A 15,590-nucleotide genomic window follows, 5' to 3' on the forward strand; every position below is an offset into this window, starting at 1 on the left:
CAGGTGATTCAGTCCTCTAGCCTCTGCTGTGTGACAAAGTATGTCGGTGTCACAGACACAAGGGTCTGGACTGTGAGTGACAGAGGGATGTTCATTCACCCTGCTGTGCCTGCCTTGCTGTGCCCAGGCTGGTGGGTGAGCAGGTGGGCTCATGGGGCCAGGCCCACTGCCCATTCCCCCTCTTTCTTCAGCTGCATTAACCTATTTTTTTCAGTGCAGCAGGCTCCCTGCCAGGCAAGGGGGCTGGGATCAGGCAGCAGCCTAGGTGGGGTGGGGGAAGGGTGCCAGGCACTGCCCAGCCTGGCAGGAGGGATCTCCTCCTTAACTCATTAACTTTGCCCTGAGGATTTGATGCTGTGGATGCCTGAGACACCTGTGGCCCACCTGCTCCCATTTAACTAAAGATTCATTAAATGCTGGGGGGGGGGGGTTATGTGACTCATCTGGGGACCCCATGCTGGGACTGAAGAATCTGTTCAGCGGGAAAAGTCCCAGTGTTAATCTGTGGGGCCTCTGATCCCAAGAGTCTGCAGTTGCTGGAAGAGGGGAGGCCGGGACCATGCAGGGCTCTCCTCTGGGTCCCAGGGGCTACGGTTGGGGTTGCTCTTGTCCCCAAGGAGAGTTCTGGGGCTGAAGCTTCATTGCGGCCTCTGCCGTGGCAGTTGGTCTGTTGTGCAAGCATTCAGCAAGAGGAGACACGTGGCATTTGGGTTTGTGGGCTCTGCCAGTGCTCCCGGCGTTTTACTCCGCATTCCTACTTTCCTTTTCCTCTTTTTTTTTTTGCTTCAAATCACCCTCCAGGAGCCCAGGCTCAGGGCCTCCTCCCATCCTGCCTGCTTCTAGATCCTGAGGTTGCAATTTGGAGGGAGAGGGGCTGAAAGAGAAATCCCACCTCCCACCCCCTGAAGCATCCAAAGGTTTGAAGGGGGTCACTTGTGGGAGCCATAGAGGGCCTCAGAGGGCCCCAGGGAGGCCAGGCCAGAAGCATTTGTCTCGGGGGGAACCTAGGCCCCTGCTGTCGCACTGCAACCCAGGCAAAGATGTCCCAACCCAGAGCAGGCCAGATACTGGCCAAGGCAGGGACTCCTGCTGAACTGGCAGGGTCCAGGGGAGTGGGGGAGAGTCGAGGGCAGTTCCTGATGGCCTTGTCTCTGCTTCAAGGGGGTGCCACGTGGGTTTGAGAAACCTTGCCTCCAAAGAGCTTCCCTCAAGAAGCTGTAGGCTGACAAGGGAACCGAGGTGTTTCCTCTGAGCCCCGGAGTGAGTCCACCTGCTCTGTGATGGGCTTTGCTGCCCTCTACTTCTAAGGAGGGTCAGAGGCATTACCTGAGGGAGGACAGGATAGGGAGCCCCCTTTGGGCCACTTGTCTGGGGAATTTGGGGGCTCAGGAGGGTCCCTTTCTTTGCCATCTTCATTGTGACCACAGGACAGCTACTAGTCCCTCCCAGAGTCTGTCATTTAACTCGACAGTTCTTCCTAACAGGTAGCACCAGGTATGCAAACCACGTGCATATCCCCAAGCCTCACTCAGCCATTCACTGGCTGTTCCAGGCGCAAAGGGTACAAGGGTGCTAGGGTGTAAGATATAGACATGTCTTGGGCTCATTTACTTTATTTCATAATCTTGCTCTGGGCATCAAGAAAGATCTTGAAACCTCATGTAACAGACATCTATCCTGCCCTGGCTGCCCGTGGTCCTGCCCCCGCTTCCCCTGCCCTGCCCCCTCCACCTTATTTGCTAGAGGGAAAGGACCTGCATCGGTGTCTTCACCATTCACAGACACTCACACCCCCACTGTGATCCCTCAGCTGTAGGAAAGGGGCAGTGGTGCCTCACCCTGGGGCTGGAGACGCCTGTGGCCAGCCCATTTCCTCCTGGACCTCTGTGTGGGCCAGGATTGTGACCAGGCCAACTGGAGGGCTGGAAGAGGGAGTAGATGACCTGCATTCTTCTAGAGTGAGGACCTCACTGGGGCCACAGGGGTGGTCTCCTGACCCCCAGTGCTTCCGCTTCTCTGCTGAGCCAGCTCCCCTGGAAGGCCTGTTTGATTCCTCGACTCTGAGAATCTCGAAGGTCGTGGAGCCCCCACCAGACACAGCCACCCCCATGCACAAACTGTGAGCCGTGTCAGAGAGGGTTGCAGATCCCAAGGTGGGAACCCATGCTCTAAGTGAGCTTGGCGAGGTGCTGTTTCTTGGCTCCTGAGGAGGTTAGAAGGGGCCCTGGCCCTCTCCGTCTCCATGGTCCACAGGTGGCTTGGCCAGGCAGCCATGCTGGGCTTGGTGCCCCAGCTTTTGGATGGCCCGGGACCAGGAGGAGCTGAGCCTGCCAACCAAGGTGGTTCCTAAAAGGCCTAAGCTGCCTGAGCCCAGTAGAATCCAGGAGTGTCCAGAATACAGAAAGATCCAGAAGCACTGAGACCCCAGGAGGGCAGACATTTTGGAAAGAACCCAAAAACTCCTGCAGGTGCTGGTTTAGGGGAGTTGCCAGGCGTTGGTCAGGGAGCACAGTCTGGAAAGGCCCAGCCCTCTGCTGTGTGGCCTCGCCAGCTGCCTGCATTGCCGGGAGCTGGTCAGCAGGTGCTTTTTGGCTTCCGTTTCCCTATCAAATCGTGCTGGGGGCAGGAAGGGTGTTTGTGTTCTGACAGCTCCCTGGCACCCTAGAGGAACATACATCCCTGTGCCTGGAACCTGCCTGCCCAATCCCCGAGAGAAAGCCAGAGTCAGTCCTGGGTCCCAGTGAGGCTTAGACTGAGGCCCATTGTCCGTGGTCCCCAGCGTGGGCCTTAGAGGTGGGAAGTGACCCTGGGAGCTGCCCTTGGGATTCCTCTGCAGGGAACCTGGAGCGCCCTGGAACCTCACAGTGATTTCTCTGGTTCTGCTTTGGCTGAAAAAGAGTGCAACTGACTACGAGCCAGACGCTAGAACCATCTTTCTCCTGGACAGTGACCCCAGCCAGGGTTGGTCCTCAAGTGGGCATAGCCAGAGCAGTGACAGCCACAGCTCCCCTTCCCATCAGATGCCTGAATGCCTCCTCCATGCTCTGGCTTCCTCCTTGAGCACCCCCAGCCCTCAGGTTCGTGTGGCACAGGATGCCAGAGAAGGGAGGACACCAGGCTGGTAGGGGTCAAGAGGCCTCGTTTTCCTAATCCTGACTCTACTGTCTTAACTTGCTGTGTGACCTTGGGCAAATCTGTTCGCCTCTCTGGCATCAGTATAATGAAGGAGCTGAACAGGATGATCTCCTAGATCCAGTTCATATGATGATTTTGGCCGTGTCTCAAGATTCCTATTCCTAAGCCTTAAACTCTCAACACACTGGGAAAGTCTGGGTGGGAGAGGTCACAGGGCTGCCCCTGGGCCGAGGCCAGCCATTCACTGAACGCAAGAGAAGAGAGGCGAGCAGGAATGTGGGCCGCCTTGACCCCTGTCCTGAAGGAGCCCTGGCAGAAGCATTGCTCTCTCCATCCCCCACGTGCCAATTCATTCATCTGGTCCCCGAATGTTGATAGGCACCTTCATGTGCTGGGCACTCCAGAGGTGGCCCAGGCAGAGAGGCCTCGCTCTCATGAGCTTTCCGTCTCTAGGAGTGGTCAGGCAATGAAGAAGATCATGTCAGGCCGGATGAGTGCTGTGAAGAAAATAAAATTGGGTAATGGAGTAGAGAGTAAGGCGGAGGGGAGAGGGCTTGCTTGAAGAGATCATTTTGAACTAAGATTTAAGTGACAAGAAGGATTCTTGAAAGATCCGGGGACAGTGTTCCAGACAGAGGAAATGGCCAGGTGAAGACCCTGCAGCCAGGGCGGCTGTGGTGCGTTCAGAGGCAGACAGAGGCCACGTGGAGGGAGTGAGTGGGCGGTGGCCAGGCTGTGTAGGGCCTTGCAGGCCACGACAAGGAGTTCGCTTTTCATCCAAGTGCAGCGGGAGCCCCCAGGGAGCTTAAGCACAGTTTTGGTGATGCTGACACACTTGAGCACGTGCGAGGACCAGGCACCATTCCTAGCCCTTTGATGTGACTTAGGTGATAACCTCCCAGGTGCTGTTATTATCCACTCCATTTCACACATGAGGAAACTGAGGCACAGAGAGGACACAGGTGAGGTCACTTGAGTGGCTTTTGTGCAGGAGCCAGCCCGGCCCCGAGCAAGCGCTCAGCCATGATGGCACCTTGCCAAGGAGGCGGCCCAGGGCCCCCGGGGGTGTGTGGCTGTTGCCCAGTCGTCCAGTTAGACTTGGAGTCATCCAGGGTTCCAAGCGGTCATGGAGTCCGTTGGTCAGGGCTGCGTGCCCTGGATGGGGTGCTGCTGGAGGTGGGGGTCTCAGCCAGGAGCCTTGTTACATGTGGTACCCAGCCTAGTGTGCTGTGCATAGAAATGGACACATTGGTTACTTGCGATGCTGTCTAGTGACTGTGAGACTCGTGGCATGTGGGGCCCAGGGAAGAGCCCACCGAGAGGCCCCTCACAGCGGGCACAGGCGGCACAATAGTCAGCGCCTCTCGTTCTCACTAACAGGCTCTCTGCCCAGGTGGCATTCATGGCCTGGGCGGGATGAAGTCAGCTTCAGAGAAAGACTTTCATAGTTCTCACCAAACCACTTGGAGTCCAGAGGGAGGCCACCAGTCCTGAAGGCCCTTGGCCTTGCCGTGGCAGCTTGCATGAAACTTCCCAGTCAGGACCTCAGGTAGCCTCTCACCTTCGACCTTGACCTCTAAGGTGGCCCCTTCCCTTTGGGGACAGGGCTGCTGGGGGCTGCCTCTGTGTAGCTTTGGCCTGGACCAATTCCTTTTCCCAAGAGTATCCCTGTCCTTGCTACCCTGGTGCCCCCAACATGGCCCTGTGCTGGGGCGAGGCCACTTTCTGGCTATTAGTTTGAGGCCTGGCTCTGGGGTGAAGTGTCCAGGCTGTGGGGCAGGGAAGGGGGTGGTGGGTGGGCCATTTCTGAGCAGGATGGGGCCCTGGGGCTCTGGGAGAGATGTGCCCAGCCTTGGGGGCTCCTAGAGCTGCCCAGGTTTGAGTTCTGTCTGCAGCTGTGCTGACTCAAGGGCTAAAAGTGTGGCAGGCACAGGGCAGCTGGAATTCGGAGTGCTGGGGAAGGCAGGTCTCGGTGGGTGCCACGAGGCTAACCTGGCTTCAATAAAAGCCGCATTCAGAGCCACTAAACCCTTTCCATATGTGGGCCCGGGGAACTTCAGAGTTCTGGGGAGGGGAGGGGGGCGGCAGGCCGGGTGAAGTGGCCTCACCCCCATGCCTGGCATGCAGAGTCAGCACAGCCTGCCGTGTGGCTGGCCTGGGAAAGGGGGCCTGGCCCCGCAGGGTGAAAGCTGGACGGGCAGACCTTGCTTGGCCTTACGGTGGGGGCCCCGGCCTTTGGGAAGGTGGGGTGGGTTTAGTGACCCTGACCCCGGTCTCCCCTGACCCAGCTGCTGAGCTGGAAGCCAGGCTATGGGCCCTGGCATCCCCTCCCACTCGGCCCTGCCTTTCCCTGCGTTCCTCTCAGAGCGGCCACGTTGACGGAATCCTCCAGACCCTCCCTGAGAGGGAGGAGAGGCAAGCTCTTGGCAGCTCCCTGTCCCCCAGTTGCCAGTTCTACCGTGCCTCTCACGCCTGTGGTCTGTCCCAATGACAGGCTGGCTTTGGTGTCCCAGGGGACCCAGCCCAGAGCATGTGGATGCACTTGGGAGAGGGCAGAGGAAAGGCAGCCCGGGGCCGCCACCGTGGCCACTGGCCTGGGAGCCACAGGAAGTGTCCCCGCTGTCAGAAGAGACACTGGCTCGGGGCCTGGCCTCCTCAGCCCAGCGCTCGGCCTCTGGCAGGTGTCCCCAGAAACACGGCCAGACCCCTCCGCCTTCTGTTCAGTGCCCCATTCTCCCTCAGGGTGACAACTTCAGTACACTGCATTCACTGCCCTTGCTGTTAAGAAGTGCTTAGTTTTGATTAGCCCTAAAAACAACCCTGAGCTTCGAGAAAGTCCACCCCACCACCCAGGACAGGCCTGGGATGCCAGGCTCTGGGCTCTGAAAGCCAAGTCTGGAGCCACGCTGGAGGAAAGAAGGGCAGAGCCAGGCCCGAGGGCATGGGAGGTCGGGTCCAGCCTGGGACATGGGCTCCTCGGGGCCTCAGGATCCCTGTGCTGTGGAAATGATAGGATGAGGCTCCAAGGGAAGGGGTTCAGTGCCGAGGGGCTGTGGGGAGGGTAGTGGAGGCCTGGGAGCCCTTGGGGCCCCTGATGCGTACTGTCTTCCTGGGTCCCCATCACCCAGTGAGCCCATGCGTTACATCCCACAGTAACACGTGGACAGCTGCTCTGTGCCTGTGCCCCACTCCACAGCTTCTGTTCTGACTGCTTATCCCTACTGCCATAGTCGGGGCCACAGCAGGCTCCTCATTGCGGATTAAAGGAGCCCATGCGAGGGCCTGTGGGAGGGTGTGGTGGCAGAAATCACTAGACTTCTGGGCAAGCCGCATGGTTGAGGGAGTGTGGTGTACTAGGAAGACGGGCCCATAGTCAGAAGGACCTGGGTCTGCACATGGGCTCTGTGGCCTAGCAGCAGGAGCACAAATGGGGACCCCAAACTTGCTGTTGCCTCCAAAATCCCAAGCACTTGGAGGTGGCCATGAAAAGCCACCGAGCCAGAGGGAAGGAGAAGTGCCAGGGTCACCCACCCCAGGTGGCAAGGAGGAAGGGCATGGACCTCTCAGGGGACCGCTGAGGCTGTTCCTGAACTGAGGCGGTACCCACCATCTGGAGGATGCCCGGACGTGCACAGAGCACGCTCCCCTGCCCTCGGATCCTCAGATCCTCTCAGCCCCCTGTGAGGCCGCTGGGGTGTTTCCCGTCCTAAACCTGAGGTTGCTGAGGCTGAGAAGGTGAGGCGGCCTCCCCACCCACCCACCAGATTCTCCCTGAGAACCCCCAGGCTCCTTACCTGGGGTGCAGGATTCCTACCAGGGGTCCAGCGTTCTGTTGCAAGGGACATGGTGGTTCTCCCGTGGGCATCAGTCCCAAAGGTCAGCTGTTTCTTCTTGGGAGAGGTCTGACTGTGCAGCCATGATCTGACTGAGTCTGAATGCAAAGGGAAAAAAGGACAGAGATAGGCGGCCTGCCCTCAGTGCCTGTGTATGGCCCACTCGTTCATAACCTTCTCCAGGATATTCTATGACCTGTTTCTGTCTCCTGCCTGTACCCTGCCTTGGGGGAGCCCCATTTGTGTGTGTTACCTGTGGGGTAAAGGAGGTGCCCTCTGGGGGTCTCCCCCAACCTGGCCTTTGCAGGCCCATTTATCTCCCTCCCTCAGGTGGTCTGACATCCCCCAGGTACCTGCTCCCCAGGGCCAGTGGATAGCGCCTCTCTGCTGGGACTGGAGGGTGAGCCATCAGGTGTTCCTGTCCACTGACGCCCCGGGGGCTGGCTCCTCCATCCCCAGCACTAATCTAATCAGGAAATAGCAGAGTCCACATTTCCCAGGGGTTATAAATAGCCACAGCAATTCAGGCAGCATCATTTCTCTGGAAAATGTGCCATGTCCCTCTCCTCTCCGCACCCTCCCTTCTCTGTATTTAAATGATATCCTGAAATAGACTTGGTTTCTGGAGGCTGCTGGCCTCTTGGGAGAAAGAGCTTTGTTGTTGGGGCACCGAGGGGCCAGGCAGGCTTCCGTGCGTGGGTACTAGGGCCACACCTGTGGAGGGGATCTGGAATTCGGCAGTGGTAAAGATTCACAGTAAAACACAAAAGTGCCACCTTACCCAGACCTGGCCTCGGACAGGCTGGGGCGTGTGAAACAACTGTGAATGGTGCCAGCAGGCTGCGGAGGGACGGGGTCCTAGTGCCGCAGGAAAGCAGAGGGCGACTGAAGATTCCTGAGGCCTGGCGTTATCCAGGATGGCTTTCTGGAAGAAGTGGGGCTAGAACTGGGCCTTAGCATCAGGAGTTGCTTTTCCTGTCTCAGACGCTCCCAGAAAAACACAGTGTTGTTACTTGGCGGCTAGAACAGAAGCGACGGGGAGGAGGGATGGCAGTTGTACGGGGCGGCCTGCCAGCACCCAGGTCTGCCCGGGAAGCCAGACCACGCGCCGGGAGGCCTGATGTCTCTTTCTAGATAAATAATGGTGATAGCAGCTGCCTTGTGGCTGGGGGGTCAGATGCCAGGCAAGGTGCTTACATGTTCTCGTGCAGATTAACAGAGCAGGTGAATGAGGGGGACTTGATTTTGTCCCCCTTGCTCTCCCTTCGCAGGTATGTGGCATGAGCAAGTCTCATTCTCGCTGAGTCTCAGTGTCCTCAGAGCAGCTGGAAAGGCTTAAACCTCACAGGCTCCTGATGATGCTGAATTGAGATGCTGTCTGTAAAGGGTTTGTCATGGTGCCAAACTTAAAGGAAATGCTCAAAATCCATCAGTTGCTATTATTATTTCCCATCACAACCCTCTGAGGTAGGTATGGACACCCCCACGAGGAAACAGGTTCAAGGAGGTGACGCGACTTGCCCGAATTCACACAGCTGAGTGGAAGAGCGAACATTTGGATCCAGATTGGTTTGTCTCTACTCCCTGCACTTTCTCCACTCAGGCTGTGTCCAGATGCGACTCTGGGACCCAGAGAGGGACCACTGGCTCAGCCCATGCTAGCTGCCAGCTCATGGGAGTCTGGGACAGAGGAGAGGCGATAGGTGACTCCAACCAGGTGCCTCGACCATGGAGTTGGCCGGAGGCTTATGCTGATGTCTAAAGAGACCTGCGTGTGAAAAGGGGTGGTCACTCCAGAATGTGTGTTCCCAGGGTAGCATCTCCCTCAGTCGACACAGAGCAGTTGAGATCTCCCTGCTCCAGGTGGCCACTGCTGGAGGATGGGGCTGGGGACAGACCCAGGTGTCCAAGACCAGCGTTCTGGATGAGATGGAGGAACTATAAGGGGCAGCCTGTGCTACAGGCCGCCAAGGGTTTGGGACAAAAGGAAGTTTAGAGGGGAGGGAGGTTTCAGGGGCTTCCTTCTGACCCACTGGGACACTTGGCCTCCAGCTTTCTGGAGTAGACAGCCTGGGCGGCAGCCGGGCTGATGAGTCCCGCACGTGTCCTTCGTGTGTTTGGGGTGGTACTGGGCCGGGGAGGGGGCCGCTTGGCTCTTTCCACACTGCTCTCCCTCTCTCCTGCCCTCCATTCCACCCCTCCTCCGGCAGGGACCCGACCACTGAGGGCTGAGCCTGGGCCAAAGTGGCCCAGATGCAGACTCCAGACCCCATCAGAGGCTTGGGTGCTACCTGTCCCCAGCTGGTACGTGGGTGATAGAAGGTATGGGAAGGACTTACATGGAGCTGTAGGAAGCCCCAGGGCCAAGCCCACCCTGGCTGACCCAGATCTAGTCTTCCTCTGCAATGAGGAGCCTGTTAGAGCAGCAGCGTTCAAATGGTGGTGCCCGTGCCCCTGGGGGTGCAGACTGTCTGCGGGGTCCCTGGGCAGGGAGAGTTAGGGGATCCTATTTGCAGATCTCCGACTCTACCATAGGTGCTGTCTGCCTGAGAAGGGCCTTTCGCCGTCACCTCCCTTCCTCTGCAGAGCTGCCCAGGGCTCCCTGCGGGGCTTGCCCGGCACCGAGGCCTCCTGGGTGGCTGACAGAGGGGCCGCTTGAAATGTGGGTGTAGGTGTTGAGAAGGTGAAAGACTCTAACGGCCAGTGGCAAATCCTTTCACGAGTCAGGTGTTTCCAGTTCTTTGCTTTCTGCAATCTGAGGGAAATCCTTGGCTGAAAGATCGCTTAAATTTTAGTAATAGGCATATACACAGTTTAAGGCAAATAACGAGGAAAGAGATTAAAGAATTGCATAACATTGCTATAATAAAACTATTTTCAGCCTCATCTACTTATTTATGTGAACAGGATGTTTCATCCTTTAGGTCTTTGAAAACAAAACCAAAAAAAATTTGAGCAGAATTGACACTGAACCCCATTTCACCCCAGCAAAAATTCCTATCCGTATACATACATGGACTACAGGAGAAAAACATGCTCTTCCCATCTCATTAAGACAGGCAATTCCACCAAAACGGTCCCTTGCTGCTGAAAATTTATTAAAATTTGTAATGTGTTGGGTTTTTTAATTGTGTACTGCTAATCTTTGTAAGAACTAATCCAGAATAGGGTCTGAGTATTGGAGCCTGTGGTCTCAGGAAAATTTTCATTTCCATCTACACAGATATTTTTGTTGAGGCGAAATGTAATAGGGTGATGAATGAAAGACTTTAAAATATGAAAATATAAACTAGGACAAAATTCTTTGGGAGAAATAGAATAGAAAGATAAATTCAAGGAGAAGCAGCAAAGCAGGGCTTCCACAAGGGGAGAAGGGCTCGCTCCTGGATTTCCAGTGGCTGACGGCCGGTATCAGATCGCTATGGTTTTTGGATTCCACTGACTACATTTAAAAGAATGATGTAACGGTTTTATTTTTAAGATGTAAATGTTTACATTATTCTGGAAATTATATTCTTTGCGACTATTTCAACTTGCTTTGGAAACATTCAGATGTTGACTGAAAAATGTGCCAGGGAGCGCCTGGGTTTTCAAAATTATTCTGTGGGTGCACAAGGGAAAACAGTTTGGAGGCGACTGAATTAGGGAAACGGAGGCCCACGCCATCCCACGTGAGTGGTGTCTCTGAGCCTCCCCTGTCCTCCCCTCCTCTCTGGGGCTCCTGCCCAATCCGGGGGCCTCCCCTACCTAGAGTCTGCCTCCTTGGGGGCCAACCGCTTCCACTAGGTCATCTCATCGAGTTTTCACAGCAATCCAGCCAGGCAGGTTCTGTTGCTTGCTGTGATGAGCAGATGAAACAAGTGGGGCTTAGAGAGGTTACACCTTCCCAGGGTCACAGCTGGAAGCAGCAGAGCCTGGAGTTGGATCTGGGCAGCCTGACTCCCAGACTGGACTCAGACCTCTACGTGCGCAGCTGCATCCCCTCCTGACAACTCCTGTTCATCACTGGTTGAGCTGGTCACTTACTATTTGTGAACCTCAGCATCTGCATCTGTGAAATGGGGTGATAATACTCATCGCACAGGGTGGTGGTCAGGAGTGAATGAGATGTGCTGGGCAAAAATGCCTAACAGTATGCCCTACCTCCTTCACAGTGGGAGTGGGGGTGGGGGGACTCCTCACTAGCTGGGGCTGGAGCCACGCTGAAGGATCATTTCAAGGTAAGCATCAGGTGCCAATTCTGCCTTCCTGACCACTTAGCAGCTTGTGAGCATTGCTAACCGTGCTCTGATTTGGTCTCTGAACCGTCAGTGCTTTCTCATTTGTGTTCTCTCTCTTTCTTTCTTTCTTTGCAGTTGGATCCACAAACTGTAGAAACCAAGAACTGGCACACGGATGTGATTGAGATGAATGGGGTGAGCCTGGAGAGATAGATGTCTGCGCAGTGGGTGGGCAGCCCGCCCTCTGCTGGTTTCCTCAGGCTGCTGTCCTGCCCCTACCTCCCCTCAGCCCAGCCCCTCTCCGCTCTTCTCTGCCTGCACCCTCCCCTCTCCCATTCTGCAGGTGTTTCAGGGAGCCCTTGGTGCTAGAGGTGGCCCTTGTTTGTAGTCCTGGGGAAGGGGACCCCTATCCTTTGGGGGCACTCCTCGAGTTCTCATGCCCAGAGGGACTTATGCCTGCCTCACTCCCAACCAGATCAAAGTGGAATTCTCCATGAAATTCACCAGCCGAGACATGAGCCTGAAGAGGACCCCATCCAAAAAGCAGACTGGCGTCTTTGGTGTGAAGATCAGCGTGGTGACTAAGTGGGTGCTGCCCCCGGTGTCCTAGTGCTGGTGTCCGCGCCCGGGTCCCTGCCAGGGCCTGGCCCCTAATCAGTTGCCTTCCAGCTCAGTAGTCACAGACAGCCAGTTGGGAGACCAGAAGTGGCCCACAGAGCTGTGTTCTCTGGCTCACACGATGCTGTAGAGATAAATGAGCCAGCATTTAAATGTCAGGCGATCGCATGTGAAAATCCCAGATCGTCAGCTTCTTATAACAAATGGGAAGACTCAACAACTCTAGACCCCCATTTTGGGAGTTGCAGGCTAGAATCCAAGGGGTGGCACGTGTCCTTCTGCCATTGCCATCCCCTCCACTCCCTTTGTCTCCAGGGCCTGACCCACCTCCCTCGTGTAGGTTACCTGCTGGGTCCCGCATACCCCATAAGCATTTGAACCTGAGACCCCTGTTCTAAGGGAACTTTCTTTCCTCGGAGTCTTTGGGCTTATCTCCGCAGACTTTCTCCTGCCTTTGGTCCCTCAGCAGGCAGGCCCTGGGTGGACTGGGGGAGTAGGGGAGTCGCATGGCCTCTTTCTCAGCCCTTTCCTTGCCACCCTCCTGATCCCAGAGGCTGGAGCTCTGCAAGGCCAGGGTACACAGGGAGAGGGCTGTCTGGCTATCACTGGGCGGCCTCCCATCCTCACGTCCCCTCCTCCGCAGGCGGGAGCGCTCCAAGGTGCCCTACATCGTCCGGCAGTGTGTGGAAGAGGTGGAGAAGAGGGGCATCGAGGAGGTCGGCATCTACCGGATATCAGGGGTGGCCACGGACATCCAGGCACTGAAGGCCGTCTTCGATGCCAGTGAGTCTGGGTGGCCCAGCCCGGGGCTGGCGGGGAGAGGGTGCTCCAGCAGACTCACAGGGCTGGTAGGAGCCAGTGTTACCAGGATGCCTTCTCCACGGAGAGGCCCCAGCTAACTGATGGCGGAGGAGCCTCAGTCTGTGACCCGCAGTCCAACATGGCGTGGGGTAGACCGTTTGAGTCCCTGTGGCAAGTGCTCATCCTGCATTTTCTCATGTAATCCCCCTGCCCTCCAGTCTCTCATCCATTGCTACAGATGAGGAAACAGGCTCAGAAAGGCCAAGTCACTTGCCCTGGATTACCCCAGCTTATAGGTTTCAAGCCTCTTTAAACTCAGATCTTTCTGAGTCCAGAGTCTCTGTTCCTGGCTTTCTTGCTAGCTCCCGGGTGCCTGGTGCGCTGCAAGGAAACTAAAAGCTTGGAGCCTGGGCTGGCGGCTCGGGCTCCCCTCTGCTGTCTCCAGGGCCCCTTTGGGAGGGTACTGCTGCCTCCAGCTTTGACTCTAAGCTCCTTGGCGGTGGGCCTGACCTCTCTGGTTCTCCCCTCCCCCGTCTCGCTGTTCACTCTGCAACAGCAGCAGCATGTCCAGTAGTCAGGAGCCTGAACTGGCTGGGCAGCGCTGATTCCCTGGGAGCTGAGAGGGGCCAACAGGGTCAGGGAGCCTCGGCTAGGGGCTGGCACATGGCTCCCCTGTGCAATCTGGAAGCCGAGGCTTTGTCGGAACATGATTTTAGGTGTGAAAAATGTGCAGTGCCTCCCAGAGAGGGGGTTAGCAGTGGGGAGATTCAGCTGGAAGGAGGGTGTATGACATGTGGTGTGAATGTGGCTCCAGAACTCTGGACAATGAACTGTGCCCCCCACTCCTCCCCCCATGGAGCTGTATCATGGACCACCTGCGGGCACTACCTGCAGCCTGCTTTTCTGGGGCACCAGACTGGAGATGGGGTGGGTGGGGGCGACCATGGGTGGGCTGTCTCAGGATGGATAAGGGATGCAACAAGGCCACCAACCCAGCTGAGGGCCGCATGAGAGAGAGAGATGGCTCGGGCTGGCATGGCCCCTGACCTCGCACCTCCTCTGCAGATAACAAGGACATCCTGCTTATGCTGAGTGACATGGACATCAACGCCATTGCTGGCACCCTCAAGCTCTACTTCCGGGAGCTGCCCGAGCCCCTCCTCACAGACAGACTTTACCCAGCCTTCATGGAGGGCATCGGTGAGGCTCCAGGGGACCTGAGGGCTGGGCTGAGCCAGACCTCCCTGACCAGCAAACTAAAGAGCAAGAGAAGAGATCTGTGGCTCCCCTTGCTCGTTGATCTGCCCTTGCTCGTTGACCGGGGCTGCGTGGCTGAGTGGCCTGGAGGACGAGGTGTGGCCTGCTGGGGCCTGATCCAGAGGCTGGACCCCCTCTCACCTGCCTCTCCCCCTACATGTCCCAGTGGGCTGCTCCCTGTGCTTCCTCCTTGGACACTGACCTCCTTGCTTAGAAACCCAAGTGTCCAGGGAAATCTCACTTGAGGTGGGTGGTCAGGGACTGGTGCCCCAGAGCCAAGGAGAAGCCTGGGTAGAGCTGGGATGTACTTGAGATGGCTGGTGCTGAGCCTTCCAGGAAACTCTCGTCTCACATATCCACGGGTGGGGAGGACACTGCAGGCCTTGGCCAACAGGGCTCCAGCCTCCACCCACGGGCCAAATCCAGGCCTGGGCGCATCCCTCCTGTCTCTTCTCCTGGGGCAGATCAGAGCTTCAGCCACCACCGAAATGAGGAGCCCCATGGAAGGCTGCCCACCGCCGTGCTCCAGCCTCAGAGGCGGTTGAGAGAAAACATTCACATCAACGTTGTTGTTGTTTTAAACCTAGCCTTACAGACCGGGAATGGGGAATGGCACAAGGGCCCATGCGGGGAGGGGAGGAGAGGTAACTGCTCCCCACCAGCCTGCCTCCTGGCGGAGTTACAGGTCACAGGTGGGCCTCCTCTAGGAACCAGCTGTTAATAGCCCGCCCTCGGGAAGATACCAGGCCCTTCCCTGCAGGGTCTGCTCTCCTGACCCCTGGCAGCCTGGACTCTCCCTCAGGGTCCCGCAGCCTCCTGACCACGGGGGCGCTGGCTAGGGCCTCCCTGCCCGGGAGCCGAGCCCCGCCCTAGCCCGTCTCTCCCCACAGCCCTGTCAGACCCTGCTGCCAAGGAAAACTGCATGATGCACCTGCTCCGCTCCCTGCCTGACCCCAACCTCATCACCTTCCTCTTCCTGCTGGAACACTTGAAAAGGTAACAGGCAGGGGCCCGTCCAGGGGGCCAGGGAGCCCAGGGCAGGCCCCCGCTGGGGAGGACACATCTGCCGTGGGAGGTACCTCCTTGGCAATTCCTTGTGGGTGCTGGCCTCTGCTGGCCACCTGTAGCAGGGTGAGAGTTTGCTTTTCAAATTCTTGCACTCAAATCCATCTGTTTTGAATAATATTTGGGTCCTAATAGCAACCTCAAATATTGGCCAGAGAATGCTTAGAAAGGTAGGCCTAGAGCCAAGGACTATAGATGGATTTTACAGTCAGTGGGTCATTCAGTCACTTTTGCACTTTTTAAATGGAATAGAACAGGCAGCATCAGGGCGCATGGCAAGCAGTAGGCATGTGTATTGTTCTGTTCAGTTACATACAGCCATGTGTACTGGGTTACAATGCGAAGTGTTTGTTTTGTGGGTCACAGTCAAAAAAGTTTGAAACCTGCTGGTCTTGACTCACACCTCATCTAACAGACGGGGAAACTGAGTCTCCAGCCCAGCAGGGACTTGCTTGGGGTTAGCAGCAGCTCTGTCCTTAGAATCCACATCTCCCAAATCCTACACTAAGGCCCTTCCCACCTTCTCCCCTGCCCCTCCTACAGTCAGGTCAATCTGAGAACTGCTAATGTGGACGCCTGCAGCCACGTTCAGAACTGAGCTGGCCCTGAAGGGTCCTGGTCACTCACTCTTGAGCCCAGGACTGGTCCCCGGTGTGAGTAA

The 15,590-nt window shown here is 56.8% G+C and overlaps 1 protein-coding gene and 1 long non-coding RNA gene across 8 annotated transcripts in view; one reads left to right on the top strand and one right to left on the bottom strand.

Moving 5' to 3' along the window:
• Nucleotides 1-15,590, top strand: part of ABR (ABR activator of RhoGEF and GTPase) — a 179,176-nt gene that overhangs the window by 158,617 nt on the left and 4,969 nt on the right. For all 6 annotated transcript variants that reach the window (XM_001504257.7, XM_070226438.1, XM_023653177.2 and 3 more), the window contains 5 exons: nucleotides 11,324-11,383; nucleotides 11,664-11,773; nucleotides 12,450-12,589; nucleotides 13,673-13,807; nucleotides 14,755-14,860. In XM_001504257.7, coding sequence (XP_001504307.4) covers nucleotides 11,324-11,383; nucleotides 11,664-11,773; nucleotides 12,450-12,589; nucleotides 13,673-13,807; nucleotides 14,755-14,860 — 551 coding nt within the window. The remainder of the gene's footprint in view (nucleotides 1-11,323; nucleotides 11,384-11,663; nucleotides 11,774-12,449; nucleotides 12,590-13,672; nucleotides 13,808-14,754; nucleotides 14,861-15,590) is intronic.
• Nucleotides 772-8,083, bottom strand: LOC138916182 (uncharacterized). 2 transcript variants are annotated; one of them, XR_011423056.1, is made up of 3 exons: nucleotides 7,750-8,083; nucleotides 6,930-7,066; nucleotides 772-4,362 (listed from the first exon to the last, which is right to left on the bottom strand). It is a non-coding gene; the product is annotated as an uncharacterized lncRNA (long non-coding RNA). The 2 variants fall into 2 exon arrangements; XR_011423055.1 differs by lacking the exon at nucleotides 7,750-8,083 and adding an exon at nucleotides 7,322-7,534.

This window comes from Equus caballus, chromosome 11 (genome assembly GCF_041296265.1).
Source record: "Equus caballus isolate H_3958 breed thoroughbred chromosome 11, TB-T2T, whole genome shotgun sequence".
Classification (NCBI taxonomy): Eukaryota; Metazoa; Chordata; class Mammalia; order Perissodactyla; family Equidae; genus Equus; species Equus caballus.